Raw genomic sequence first — 13914 nt, forward strand, 5'->3', positions numbered from 1 at the left:
GCCACATGAGAGGCCAGCTCCCTCCCTCATGATAGTGATGGGCCCAGTGTGTCTAATAACAATTCTTCCTTGGGCTGGAGGAAGACACTGAGTCTGATAAGAGCCTCTTCCAAGACTTCTGCAGCTGTGGTCTTACCTGTGAAGAAGGTGGATACAGCAGAGACTCAAGGCCAGCCCCAGGGAGACACACTAGAAGGGCTGAAGTGCAGAGACCTAGGGCAGTCTAGTCTGAGTGTCTAGTCCCAGCTGTTCTACTCTTGAACCCTGGACCTATCAGGTACCTTCCTGTCCTCTAGGTCACATCAGCTCTCTTTGGATGAAACAGCCCATGACGTTTCCTCCTAGACCACATGAAGACCATGATTCAATAATCCAAGAGGAGGTGTGGTATTTAAGGGGAGTGCCTGGTCCACAGTGGATGTCCAGCTCCTATTAGCCACCCAGTATCCTCTGCCTCTCCCCCACCAGTGTAAACTCCTTGAGGTGACCCTGCCAGAAGCTTTTACTGCTGCCTGCCCTGTACTTACAAGTCTCAGGCATAATGGGGACTTGGCAACCAAGTGCAAGAATCCATCTATACCTCATGTGCTATATGTACTTTCCCACATGGCCAGCATTTCACCAGCCTTAGCACACGAGGAATGTTGACCTGAACCACAGGCTCTATGAGGAACCTTGAAGTCATCTAATCACCCTCCTTTGAAGTCCAGAGCTGCAGTAAAGGCCCCAAAAGCCCACATGTTGCTATCCTAAAGAGCAAGTCCTTGGAAGTGAAACCTCATGAGTCTGGAAGATCTGATTTTCTGGATGCAGAGTCCCAAAGGTAGAAGTGGGCCTGGACTGAGCTTCCCTCTTCCTCAGACCATTCTAAGTTCTCTCCTTCTAAATGGATTTGGATACCAAGGGGCTAGGCTTGCGACCCGTACCAGGCACCCTCTTAAAAGTACCGCACAAATGGCATCTACCCCAAGCCCCCAGCTGATAGTATGAGATGGGCACCTCATCTGCAGTACTCAGTTGAGGAACGAGAAGTCAGGGAAGCTGAGGGACTTGTCCAAGGTCACCAGGCTAGGAAGCAGTAGACTATCTCTGGAGTGGCTTGCCTTCTAACATCTCTGCACCCTCCCCCATGCCCTGAGAGAAGAGGGGCAGCTGAGGAGGAGCGAGCCCCGCCTGAGCCAGATGAGCGCTAGAGAAAATGGGAGGGTTTCAAGACTGAAGCTGGGGGTTGAAATGCCACAGTGAGGGCCCCTCGAGGCCGCCCTCAAGGGCTCCCAAGGGGTGAGGGTGCTCTCTTGCTGGAGTAGTGAAAAGACAGTCTTCCAGCATACCACCCCTCCCCTCCCCGATATTCTCACTGCCAAATGAAACCTGGCAGCTTCTGAAAATAGCTCCGCGCTGCAGCAGGCACTCTGCCCGCCCTTCAGCAGGCTGGCACGCAGCTGGGGGTGGCCACTGTGGGCAGACGCTGGCACACACAGGGCCGGGGGTGGGTGTCACACACACAGTGCACAGGGGCGGCACAGAGCTGGAGGCATGTGGCAGCTGCCATCCCTCAGTCCTTCTGACCTTTCTACAATGAATGAGGCAGAGGTGCTGGAGTCAGCCTGGCGTGTTTACCAGGCCAGAGGCGCCCTCTCCAGCCAGGATAAAATCACTAGTAGGGGTGTGGAGCTGTTCTTTGACCACTTCTGTCCACCTAGGTACACAAAAAGAAACCCAGGAATCACTGAAAATGTTAAAAAGATGTTTATTAATATCTGGATATAAAATCCAGCAGTACCGTCCTAACTGATATGATCTAAGGTTTCCCAGCCAGTGAAAAAGGCCAGGATCTAGGAACAAGGCTGGGTGCCAGGCACTTGTCAGGTTGTCTATCAAACACTCAGCACCTGGAGGCTACCCTGAGCATGGCAGGGCAGAGCTGGCTAAGTCTGGGGTTAGCCAAGAAGGACCCTCTCTGCTCCAATTCATGATAAAACCAGGACCGGACCTCATAAGCATGGCTTGGCAGCCCATGACCACCTCAGGTCTGATCCAGAGTAGAAAAAGAGGTCCTGGAAAACAGGGAGTCAAGCACTCCCTTTCACAAAAGTAACCCCAGAGTAGCCCTTGCTTTCAGCAGAGAGGGACTTTCCTACCTGAGATCTGGTGAACAGGAAGAGGCAGGGGCTTTTGTCACAGTGACGTTTTCCAAAACGGAAAAAGGTTAAGGATACCCACCCCCAGCACGCATACCCACACCTTCAGTTGAGATGATAAGTTACATTTTGGACAGGGGGTAGTGAAAGGATGCTTGGCCCCAGGGACTCTAGTGGACTGAGTGCTGTGTGGACCTGTGCTACAGTTAGGCAGGGCTGGACCACCCCGGGAAGTAAGCAAGCTGGACTACACAGCCTCTGGCAGACCAAAGAGAAGTGAGGCTGGGGAGGAGCAGCCACTGTGAGAGATAAACCTCCCCGAGAAGGTAGGCCCTTGATTGATCCTCCTTCCTCTTTTGTTCAGTATGCATAGACAGCAACATGGCCTCTGGTCACCATAGCAACCAATGGCCAGCTACCTTTCTCAAGGCCAGACCCATCTGCCCACACAGCAGGGTATGTCTCTGTAGAAAAAGGGTAGGTCTGCCACAACTCCCAGTGGCCTAGCAGTAAGGCCAAGTCCTAAAGCAGAACAGAGCTGTGGCCTCACTCAAGCCACAGTGGCCAAGGTTGCTTTTGCTGTAGCAGAGGGCTCACCATCCCCGGGGCCCAGCAGCTTTCTAGGGCCTGAACTTAGGCTGGGACTCTTGGGCCAAGCTCTTCGTCCTCAAGTTCAATGTGACACATTAAGACAACAAAATTATCCTTTTCTTATAAAACACGACTCCGGCCCTTCCTGGCCAGAGCCTCAGGACATGGCAGTCTGTCATTCTGGCTCCCCCATGAGCTACTGATTGTTGCATCCTTGTGAGGCTGAGGAGCTGCCTGCTTGCTTTTTCCTCCGCTTGTTGAGGAGTCGGTTGTTAGAGGTCTTCAGGTCCTTGATCTTGACCTGGTCGTAGTCCACCCGCATGGTGGCCAGGGCACTGGTCATCTCCTCCTGCATACCATTAGCATGGGAGAAAGAAGAGATCAGGATAACCTAACATCAGAAGCCATCACAGTCATGCCTGGGAAGCCCCCTCAATAACATCACTGACAGGAGTAACAGATGCACTGCTCCAGTGCCCACTATGTGCTTGGCCTTGGATACATAATCCTCCCTACAATTTTTTTGTGGTGGACACTGAGCTTGTTCACGAAGGCAAAAGAAACAGATGACTCCCTGAGACCACACCAAGGCCACCTGGACAGAGAACTGAGCCAATGGCATTTGCACAGAACCACAAGACCTACAGACAATGACATTTCCCTAGGTCCCCAAGCATCTGAAGCGTTGAGACTGTACCCTGGATACCCCAGTGCTCTACCATGCTATCTCATAGGGACAACCTTGACCCTTACTACGTCTAAAACAAGGCCGGTTCCTGTCGCAAATGCCAGATCATAAGAAAGTTTCTGGCCAATGCTTGGGCCCCAAATCCTTTCATGGAGTCCTAAGCCTAAAGTCTCCTCACTAAGAGTACCCCATGAGCACCACCCTAAATGGGAAAGTGTAGCAGCCCAGTGCTCAGTGGCATGCCCAGGATGGATCACTAGGGCAGTCACTGACATCCTCTAGGCACAGGGGAAGAACCAAACTCCAGATTCTAAGGAGATACCATCCAGTATTATATAGAGACTGAGAAAGAATCTACCCACCTTGACTTCATCCCAGTGGTCTTTGTCTTCCTGTAGCACTCGGGCTGTGTGGAGTGGGGTCTGTGGGACCACCATTGATTGCTAGAAGGAATCCCAAGTCCATGGGTTAGAGCCCAGAACTGTGTGGTACAGCCTAGGCTACCACCACCACATACCTTCTCCCATTCTCAGGTAGGGAAATGGAGGCTCAGAGAGGTGAAGGAGCCCGCCTGGGGCAGCAGCCAAGTCAGGCTACAGGTGGGGTGTTACCATACATCACTGTGCAAGGTTCCAGTCCAGCCCTGCACCCACGCCTCCAGGGCTACCACCTTCCAGCCTGCCAGCCCTACTCCAGACCAAGACCATGCTCACATTGATCCAAGGATGGTTCATAAACTGCATGATGGTCAGCCTCTCTGTGGGGTCTGTCTTCAGGAGCAGGCGGATTAGCTGCTTGGCTAGGGGACCCAGAAAAGAGGGGAGCGGTGAATTGCAGTCCCTCAATCCTCTGCACAAATCACAAGCTCTGTCAGACAGGGCTCTAAGTACTCCCACATTCTTCATGATCAGAAATGGTGAGCTAACAGCTGTGTCTTGTTTGAGGTCACTAAGTGCTCAGAATAATTTGTTAAGCAACAATGGACAACTAATACAAGGCAGATTTGTTTGTGCTACCAAGGAAGGAAAGTGTGAACAAGGACTATAAGGAAGAGGGGGTCCTTGGGAGACAATTTTTTTCTCGAGACAGGGTCTCTCTCTATAGTCCTGGCTGTTCTGGAACTCTATGCGAATTTGTAGAGATCTGCCTGCCTTTGCTTCCCAAATGGTAGATTAAAGGTGTGCGCCACCACACCTGGCTGGGGAGACAAATTTTGAGCCCACTTGACAGATAAAGAAACTGAGACTTGAAAAGTTCTGATGACTTGTCTAGGTTCACATAGCTAAGATTTAAACACAGGTCAGTTTGACAGCTGAAGGGATGTCTCCCAAAACGAAGGCTGAAGGGACCAGGTTGGGCAGAGAAGTTCACTCACCATCCTCAGAGACCTCTGACCACTCAGGTTTAGGAAAGCCATACTGGCCCAATCGAATCCTTCTCTTCATTCCTGGAGAGATGGCCTGGCCGGTGTTGGAGTAGAAGGGTGGGAACCCACACAAACTGGGAAAGACAAGGAGTCATTTGGTACAAGGGTTGGGCACACAAGGGGCAGGCAGACCAGTCCTCTCCTTTCACTGGGGAGACAGGCAGCCAAACACCACAGCAATAACACCAGCCCCTGCAGACTCTTGAATATATCCCAGGAATGCCATCAGCCTTGACATGAGGAAGCCCTCAAGCAGTCTCAAGGAATGTGTCTCACGACACAAGAAACAAAAGATAACCTGGCCCAAGGGATGGCATGTCCCTAAGGACACAAGGGGTGAGAAGCTGAATGATACTAAAGGTACATGGAAAAGCAGAGGCAGAAGGTTGGGGCAGGGTGGGGTGGGTCAGTGGAAGATCAGTACTCACAGGATGTACATGATGACACCCAGGGACCACATATCGCATGACTTGTCATACTTCTCTGGACCCAGGACCTCAGGAGCTGCCAGAGCAGAGAGAATAGATCTTTCAGCTCCAAGGGTCTTGGGAACTAGAACGGAGTCTTAAGGCTGGGTAAGGTGAGGAACAGGTACCCAGGCTGGGAGGTAGGGCAGAGCAGACTGGCGTCTGGCACCTTCTGGGAAGGCAGTATGTGTGTGAAGTAGGGGGAGGAAAGACAGCGCCCAGAAAAAAATAAGCTGCTTTCAGACAGCCCCCTGTCTACTTAGGGCCCCTCTGCCAGTCTCAACTTGGTAAGAGAGGAGGAAAGAAGACCACCAGCCCCAAGTTCGGTGAGGCCCTGCCACTGACAGGAGGGTCTGCCGGCTGCATTGTGTTGCGTCTCTCATCTCTCTGAACGCACAGCCTAGATCACAGACTTCTGTATTCCTGTCAGCTTGGCTACCCCGCATCGACCTCGGTCTTCCAATCAGTGCAATGAGGTCAGCAGGCCAGACTTAACATTAAAGTCCTGTAGAATTCGCCCTGGTCATTAGGGGGCCGTTTCTGGAGTTTCCTACCCCTTAGCTGCCCTCCCCAAAGGGAAAAAGCTTCAGTTATTGCCCTACTCTCCGGGAAGGGGCACTTGTTACAGGAGCCTTTGGCAATCGTGGAAGCTGCCTGGAGCTTTCCCAGGAATCATAAGTGTGGACCCCCGCCCCCCAAGTCCCACCTAATTCCTGGCTCAAGGGACCCTTTCCCACAGGCAGGTGACTAGTACCCTGTATCCCTCTAATGTAGGAGAAAAGGCCTGCCCACTTTCTGAATATGAAGATGAAAACCGGAGAAAAACAACCGCCGTTGGGCTCCGTCCCGAGCTGATGGCAGCCTTTTATCACGTATATATTTAGAGCTGCTGTGATGTCATTCAGCTCACAGGCCACAGCCAGAATTTTCCTGGATCTATTTTCAAAAGCAGAAGCTGAAGTTTGGAAGAATATTTTTGCAGCCTCCGGCCCCCCACGTCACCCGCCTCCATGCAGACAAGAGTGCTCCCTCCTCTCTCCTCCCTCCTCCCTCCTCATCAGGCTTTAACTCCTTGGTTCCCACAACCCACTGGCTGCCCCGTTCTACAGCAGTATACAGCAAGGGGGATACAAGCCACACGCATTAAGACTCACCCACATAATAGGGAGTGTAACAGGGTGTCTGCAGGGCATTTTGGGTGGTTTCCTTGGCAAAGCCAAAATCGGTGAGCTTAAGCACAGCATCTCTCTCCTTGGATGTATAGAGCAGGTTTTCAGGCTACGTCCGGAAGAGAAAGAAAGCATTGGTAAAGAGGAAGGTACCAGGAGGAGACAGAGCCCCAAAGTAATCTCTAATCCCTGCCTCCATCCCATTACATGATGAGCCAGCTCTGTTTTATGCAAAGATCTGGACCTTGGTCATCAACACGGATTGGAGTTGATACCTTCATTCACAGAGAGAAAAGTGAGGCAGGTGTTCAGACAAGACCATGAATGACCAGGTGCCATAGGAAGCCCCTAGGCAGAAACTTCTGTTCCTAAGTTGGTGTGAATACCATGAAATGCCAGAAAGATGCTGGAGTAGAATAGAAAGCAGACAGCTCATAAGCCAGTATTGCCAAGTACATGTCCCACATCCAGCCCAGAAGGAAGCCCACAAAGCCAGCAGACTAGGCCCATTTGAGATAGCTCAAGGGAGCAGGTACCCCCGAACACAGATCTCAGGAGCTACACAGAAGAAATCTTCCTAGCTGCAAAGCACAGATGGGCCTGGCAGATGGGGACAGCCAGCAGGGCTCCATGGAGGAGGCAGCCCTGAAAGCTGGCTTTTAGTGAACAGGTAGGATCTAGGCCTATGCCAAAGAGCAGGAGGGATGATGCCCAAGTAAAACTGGGGTGGAAAAATCGCGCTCCAGTTTGGATCCAGTGGGAGCTGTTTCTTAGTTCTGTTTGAGATGATCTGACCTTGGATCAGAATAAACAGAGAAGCGGTTTAGCATATTCTGCTCTGCAGGCTTTTCTTCCCTTAGGAAAAAGGGAACTCGGGGGCTAACATAAAGCAAGGATTTAGAAGGTGGATCTGCTTTGGCTGCGTGTGTATCCTAAATCGAAAGGTAACTGTACAGGCTGGCAGCCCTCAACCAGAGAGGCATGTCAGCTAGCCTCTCTGCTCTCCTAGGTCCAGGCTTAGGAGGAAATAAGCCAAGCAGAGGCGAGGAGGAACAGACTCTGTGCTAACAATGGCTCACACACAAATGTTTATGTGTGTGCATGCATGTAGCTATGTGTATGTAGGGCTGCCCGGGAGACCTCAGTTTTCCCAGGAAAGAACATTTGGAGCATTGCGCTTCCTATCTTTCAAGCCCGTTCACTGGGAAGGCAAGCAAGCCCAGCCCTGGGACCACCTGGATTCCTTCCTCAAATAGCCAGCAAATGGCTTCTTTCTATTTAAATGCTGTTGATTGGGAGCCTAATTGGTTTAAACTCTATCTGTGACTTCACAGAAGACCTACACTATAAGGCAGCTCCTCTCAAAGGTCTGGCACACTGATGGTCATAAAACTTCTTGCTGAGCAAATGAACAAATGAATCCCCACGCAGCAACCTCACAGCCTAAAGCAAGACAGATAATTTCTCAAAGAGCCTCAGTTTGCTTGTCTATGAAATGGGTAATGGCCTCATCCCACAGAGCCAGGTGAGGATGAAAAGAGATGCTTGTCGGGGCCCACTGGCTGGAAGTAGGCAGTTATTCTCCTTACTATTGGGATTACCCAGTGTTTGAAGAAAACAAGGAGGTCCATCTGGCAAGAGCAGAATGCGTGTGCTGTACCATGGGAGGAGAGAAGAGCAGTCTGAGTGGGGAAGCTGAGGCAAGGCACTTAGGCTCAATTCAGTGAGTGCTGGGAGCCATGAGTGAGGAACTCCTTCGCTGTCCCCCAGGCTGAGTTCTGGCAGCTCACCTTGACATCTCGGTGGGCAATGTTCTGGCTGTGCAAGAACTGGATGGCAGTGCCAATGTCCCGCATTATCTCTGCAGCCTCTGCAGGCACAGAGAGAGGAAGGGGGACACAATGTCAGTTCAAAGTCACGTGACCTGAGGGACACCCACCCTGTAATCTCTCTTGAGCACTAGGTGGCAGTCCTGCAACCTAAATAGGTCTTCCCTCCTAGATACCCGCCCAGGCACTTCAATTTCCTCCAAGGATGTTCTGAGATCACCCAGACCTTTCCTCAGGCCTACACTACCTCATATCAGTTCTACCATGGGTCAGCACCAAGTTTGCCACCTCAAGACCACAGATAGTCTGTCTATAATGTTACAGATTCAAAGAACCAACCCCTTGAGGGGATGGGACAGTCTGCCTCATTCTCTTTGGTTCTTATGTGAATCCTGAGGTTCAGCGAGGGGCAGGCCTTGCCCAGTATCTCATAGCAACTCCAGTGGAGCCTTCCCACACTAACGCCTCACTGGCCCCAGGGCCCACACAAACCTCTCTCAGTGAAAGCCTGGTCACCACGCTCCTGGATCCTGCTGAACAACTCACCGCCTTCCATGCTGCAAGACAGGCAGGAAGGAGGAGAACTGAGTGTCACCAGTTCGCTCTGCCCTGGGTCAGAGGCCTGGGCCCGTGTGCCTGGCAGATGGTAGGCTGTCACCTTGGGCGGATTGATCTGAACTTTTGGAACTAAGAAAAGGTGGTAGGCCCGGATCCTTGCCAGGAAACTCCCATGCTCCCTGTGGTGCTGGCTCTGCCTGGCTGTGAGACCTTGGACACTCCCAACCCAACCAAGGGTACTCCTCCAGATGCATAACGAGACGTCCATTGTCATCTTCATGGTCCATTGCTCTCCGGGTGATTGGGGTGTGCTATGCCCCGAGTTCCACCCTTCATGCATACTGCTACGGAACAGCTACCTCTTTTGTTAAAGGGGAATAATAGCACCAACCTCCAGGAGTCATGAAGATTGACTGGGTGATATACAGGGAGAGCTTGGAACAGAGTCAAGCTCAGGGTGAACACCTCATTACGATCTTCCTCCACATTTAACATTTGAGTTACAGAGATTCAGAAAGATTAGCAGGTACCCACAGTCCCACAGCTAGTGGGTGGCAGAGCCAGGGTCTGAACCCCAAATCTGAACAGTTAGCTAACTTATGGAGGGAGGAGACGCTTGATAGGCAGACAAAAAGAACCCAGACAGGGGGCATAGGGTCTGAGGAAGGCTAAGGTTGTGTCCTAGTACTGATGGCACAAACCCAGGGTGGAGGCAGCCAACGGCTCCTGTCCCCAGGCCTCAATACCCAGCATCCAATAGGACAAGCCCATAGAAAGGAGAAAGCCAAGAGCCATGTGTACCCTACTCTGTCCCAAAGCTCCCTGCCCACACATTCAGGGCCCGGCAGCCTTTTCTGAAAACTCCTTGCAGAGTGGAAGTCCTGTCCAGAAAGGCAACAGAAAGCTAGGGAAGTATTTTTCCTGCCCTTGTGGAAATGCCCTGGTGGCCAACTCTACAAATCCAAGGCCTGTGACTGTCCACTGCACTCCTCCTCAAGAGCTGGAGTGGCACTCAGAGCTGCTATCCGGAGAAGAAAGTCCTTGGATAGCAGTGATCTTGGGGGCACAAGGACACCAGAGGGGTTAAAGGCAGGGTACCTGCCTACCATTCCATGACGATGAGGAGGCAGCGCTTGCCATGATGCATGTTCTCATACACGTCCAGGATGCTCACGATGTGGGGGCCGCCTGAGGCCTGCCAGTGGTGGTCCACTTCCTGCCGGGCCTTGGGGCTGTCATACAGGAGCTGTGGGAGGCAGGCACCAAGGGCATCAGGCTCATGCTTACTACCCCCCTCCCCTTGCTCAAAGAGGCCTGTGACCTGCCCAAGCATCAGGAATTTATCTGTGAGGGGCAGAATGAAAACTGAAATCCACTTTTCCCTGCTTTATGGTCCAGTGAGCCTCTGAACTTGAGGGGTCGGCCCTGGGCACAAGCAGGTTGGCCAAGAGGTCTAGAGGGCCCTGGGCAGTTAGACCCTGACAGGCTAGAGTTCAGAGGTCAGAAAAGTCCCTGATTCTCTTTTCAGGGGAAGCAAATGAAGTAGAGATTGAGCAAGGTTTGTGGTGGATCATATGAGTCATGGGGCAGCAGGCCAGGGACCACGTATCTTTACAGCCTCGTTTTTACAACTGATGACAGGGTTGCCCAGTTATCCAGGCTGATTGGGATCTGCAGACCCTTGGTGATGCCTTGTGTCCATCATCCAGAATCTCTATGGGAATATGGGGGTGCTAGAGGAAGGCAAAAGGTAAAGATCAGAACACAGAAAAGACGTTGGAACTATATATACAGAGGTTGTCTGAAGAGGCAGGGAGGCCTGTGTCCGTCAGTCTATCCCTCTGGGACCTGACCCTGAGTGGAGGGAGACACAGCTGCGTTCCCGCAAGAGCAAAGGTAATTAAGACATCACATTCTCCAGGAGTGGGTGCAGGGACAAAACTGTCACTACCAAGAAAAGTACTTCTAAAATGAGTTGCTTGGAGCTGCTGAGAAGGCTCAGTGGGTAACAGTGCCTGTAACCAAGCCTGGTGACCCATGTTTGATCCCTGGGACCCACATAGTAGAAGGAAGCAAGTTGTCTTCTAAATACACACACACACACACACACACACACACACACACACACACACACACACACACACACACCAACATTAAATAAATAAGATAAAATTAGCTGTTTGGTCATGACCTCTGGCTTTCAACATAACTCTGTAGCCTCCCTGAGAGCTTCTGTGCAGAGCAAAGGGATGATGCTAGAGATGGAATCACCTCAAGGTGACCCCACCCTCATCCCATGCCTATATAGACCCCAGGTTATAACACAGAGGTATAAACTCAGGACAGGGAGGACTCTAATTGAGGAAAATGACAACTGAGTGGAGTTGGATGTAGTTTGGGGATTGAATTCCTCCAGGACTTACTCTGACCTTAAGTAAGTATGCACAGCTCCAAGCCACAGCCCACAACCCTGTAAAATGCAGTAATAACAGAGTCATCCCCACAAGACTCATCTCAGTAAAGCGGGCATGAAGTAGGCAAGTGTCAGGAATCTCGCCCAGGTTAACAGCCTTGGGCTATGGCTGCCTTCCAGAAGGCTGATCATCGGAAATGAGCAAACCCTGGGAGTGAGAGCCTGGAGGAGCTGTGAGAGAAGCCAGCATACAAGCGGAGAGGCCCCAGAATGGGACAGTAGTGACAAGCCACCCAGCAGCCTTGCTCATCCAAGGACCAGCTATATTTTACTTTTTATTTGAGGAAGGCTGAGGATCAGCGCTCCAATCATCTCTGCCCTGCTCAGCACCTAGAGGAACCTAGGACACACTGGCCTCAGTTTCCCCGATACAAGATGGGGAGAGCCAGTTTACACAGGCACAATTAAGATAGCTAGAGAACCAAGCTCTCCAGATAAAGATGGGGCAGTGTCCCAGGGAAGAGAGAGGAAAGCCGTGGTTCCCGGAATCTTCTGCCCTTTGGCTGTTCCTCCAGCTCTGGGGTTGTTTCTCTCTGCTTCGGCCTGGGAATCCAGGCAGTGCAAGAAATACAGGGAGCCAGGAGTTACTAAGGCCCTCTGTCAGTTCTGAGTTCCCTACTCTGTTACCCTGTAGGTATGTTTGAACACTGTGGGCCAAGGCCACTTCTGGGTACCATGGAGCCTGGCCTCGCAGAATACCTTTGCGGTCCACACTGCAGCAGCAGCAGCTTCCCGCTGTCAGAGCTGAGGACCTTTGTCTCAGATCCTGCAATCACCACAGCAGCCCTCCTCTACCGTGTCCCGGGTGGCTCTGTAGTTCTCAGCCATGGGCCCCTAGGTGAGCCAGCCTTCTTTAGACATCATTCCTCATCTACCTCCTAACCTTCCTGCTCCCCAGGCTGATCTGTCTGTCAGGCCTCCCAGACTGGCTTTAAACCCCTCCTCACTCTGACTCCCTCTGTCATTCATTCCCACCCAAGCCCTCTCTCTTCTGAGAGACCCCAAGCTCACAGATGGAATGCATCCAGCAGGGTCAGGTGCCCCTCCTCTTCTCCATCTGTGGACACAGGCCCTCTAGACAAACACGCTCAGCCCCAGCACCCAGACTTGTCTTCTTCACCCACCTCATGATCTGCTTGCTACCTCTGGGCCCTAAACAGTTTGTCCAGGCCAGCAGGACAAACAGCCCCTCCCTCTGTTTTACCAGCCAGGTTGGGAGCAGGTGCATAGCGAAAGCAAGGCAGGTGAACTGGGGTTCCCTGGCTGGTCCTTAGAGGAAACACTGCTGGCCTGAGCAAATGAAGGAGGGGGATGGTGAGGGCTGGCCGAAGGGAGGAGCGAGGGAAGATAGAGGGATGCCACAGAGGAGTCATAGAAACGCAGAGCTGGGCCTGATGCTCTGAGATGAAGCTGTGTGAGGCCCCTCCCCTACTTCCCCTGGAGACTAAATAAATAGTCCTTTAGTACCAAGCCCCTGTCCCCAGAAGAGGCACAGGCATGGGACAATGGCTGCTCCCACTAAATCAATGAATGATTCCTCTGCACTCTCTGCAGGTGAGGCCACAGGGTCAGAGCCCTGAACCTGGGCCCAGTTAAGCCCAGCTGCCAAGAAACCTCCTGGACTGTCACTTCTGCCACATTGGTTTGTCCCTCAGCATAGCCTCCGACCGGTGTATGTGTGTGTGTGTGTGTGTGTGTGTGTGTGTGTGTGTGTGTGTGTGTGTGTGTGTGTATGAGTGGGTGTACCTGCCTGTTCATGAACTTGTGAAAGCCAGAGCACCACCTCTCTCTCTCTCTCTCTCTCTCTCTCTCTCTCTCTCTCCCCCTCTCCCTCCTCTCTCTTTCTCTCTCTCTCTCTCTCTCTCTCCCCCTCCCTCCCTCCCTCCTTCTTCTCTCTCTCTTTTTTTTTTTTGTTTTGTTTTGTTTTTTTTTTTTTAGGTTTTTCGAGACAGGGTTTCTCTGTGCAGCTTTGCGCCTTTCCTGGATCTCGCTCTGTAGACCAGGCTGGCCTTGAACTCACAAAGATCCGCCTGCCTCTGCCTCCCAAGTGCTGGGATTAAAGGCGTGCGCCACCACCGCCCGGCGTTCTTTTTTTTTTTTTGAGACAGGGTTTCTTTGCACAGTTTTGGCTATCCTAGACCTAGCTCTGTAGACGAATCCTAGACCTAGCTCTGGTCTCGAACTCAGAGATCCGCCTGGCTCTGCCGCCCAAGTGCTGGGATTAAAGGTGTGTGCCACCACCGCCCGGCAACATCACACTTCCTCTCCACTTTTTAAAAAAAATATTTTTATTTTATGTGTATGAGTGTTTGCTTGCATCCATGTATGTGCACCACATGTGAGCGTGGTACCCAAGGAAGCCAGAAGATGGTGTCAGACTCCCTGGAGCTGGAGTTACAGACAGTTGTGAGTTACCACGTGGGCACTCTTAACCCTGAGCCATCTTTCCAACACTATCACCTATTGTTTTTTGGAAACAGGGTCTCTCACTGAACTTGGTGTTCCCTGTTTCAGCTGTATTGGCTGTCCAGTGAGTCCCTAGGATCTGCCATCTCAGCCTCTGTAGTAACGG

General features: G+C 51.8%; 1 protein-coding gene across 3 annotated transcripts in view; it reads right to left on the reverse strand.

Annotated features, from left to right (window-relative positions):
- Positions 1-1733: 1733 nt before the first annotated feature.
- Mapkapk3 (MAPK activated protein kinase 3) overlaps positions 1734-13914 on the reverse strand; it is an 80281-nt gene continuing 68100 nt past the window's right edge. For all 3 annotated transcript variants that reach the window (XM_052719759.1, XM_052719745.1, XM_052719751.1), the window contains exons 3-11: positions 9976-10115; positions 8804-8868; positions 8273-8352; positions 6468-6591; positions 5275-5350; positions 4796-4920; positions 4134-4219; positions 3783-3863; positions 1734-3081 (exon numbers count right to left, since the gene is read on the reverse strand). In XM_052719759.1, coding sequence (XP_052575719.1) covers positions 2929-3081; positions 3783-3863; positions 4134-4219; positions 4796-4920; positions 5275-5350; positions 6468-6591; positions 8273-8352; positions 8804-8868; positions 9976-10115 — 930 coding nt within the window. In that variant the 3' untranslated portion in view covers positions 1734-2928. The remainder of the gene's footprint in view (positions 3082-3782; positions 3864-4133; positions 4220-4795; positions 4921-5274; positions 5351-6467; positions 6592-8272; positions 8353-8803; positions 8869-9975; positions 10116-13914) is intronic.

The sequence above is a fragment of the Peromyscus californicus genome, unplaced genomic scaffold (assembly GCF_007827085.1).
Source record: "Peromyscus californicus insignis strain IS unplaced genomic scaffold, ASM782708v3 Scaffold_11__1_contigs__length_118956290, whole genome shotgun sequence".
In the NCBI taxonomy this organism is placed as follows: Eukaryota; Metazoa; Chordata; class Mammalia; order Rodentia; family Cricetidae; genus Peromyscus; species Peromyscus californicus.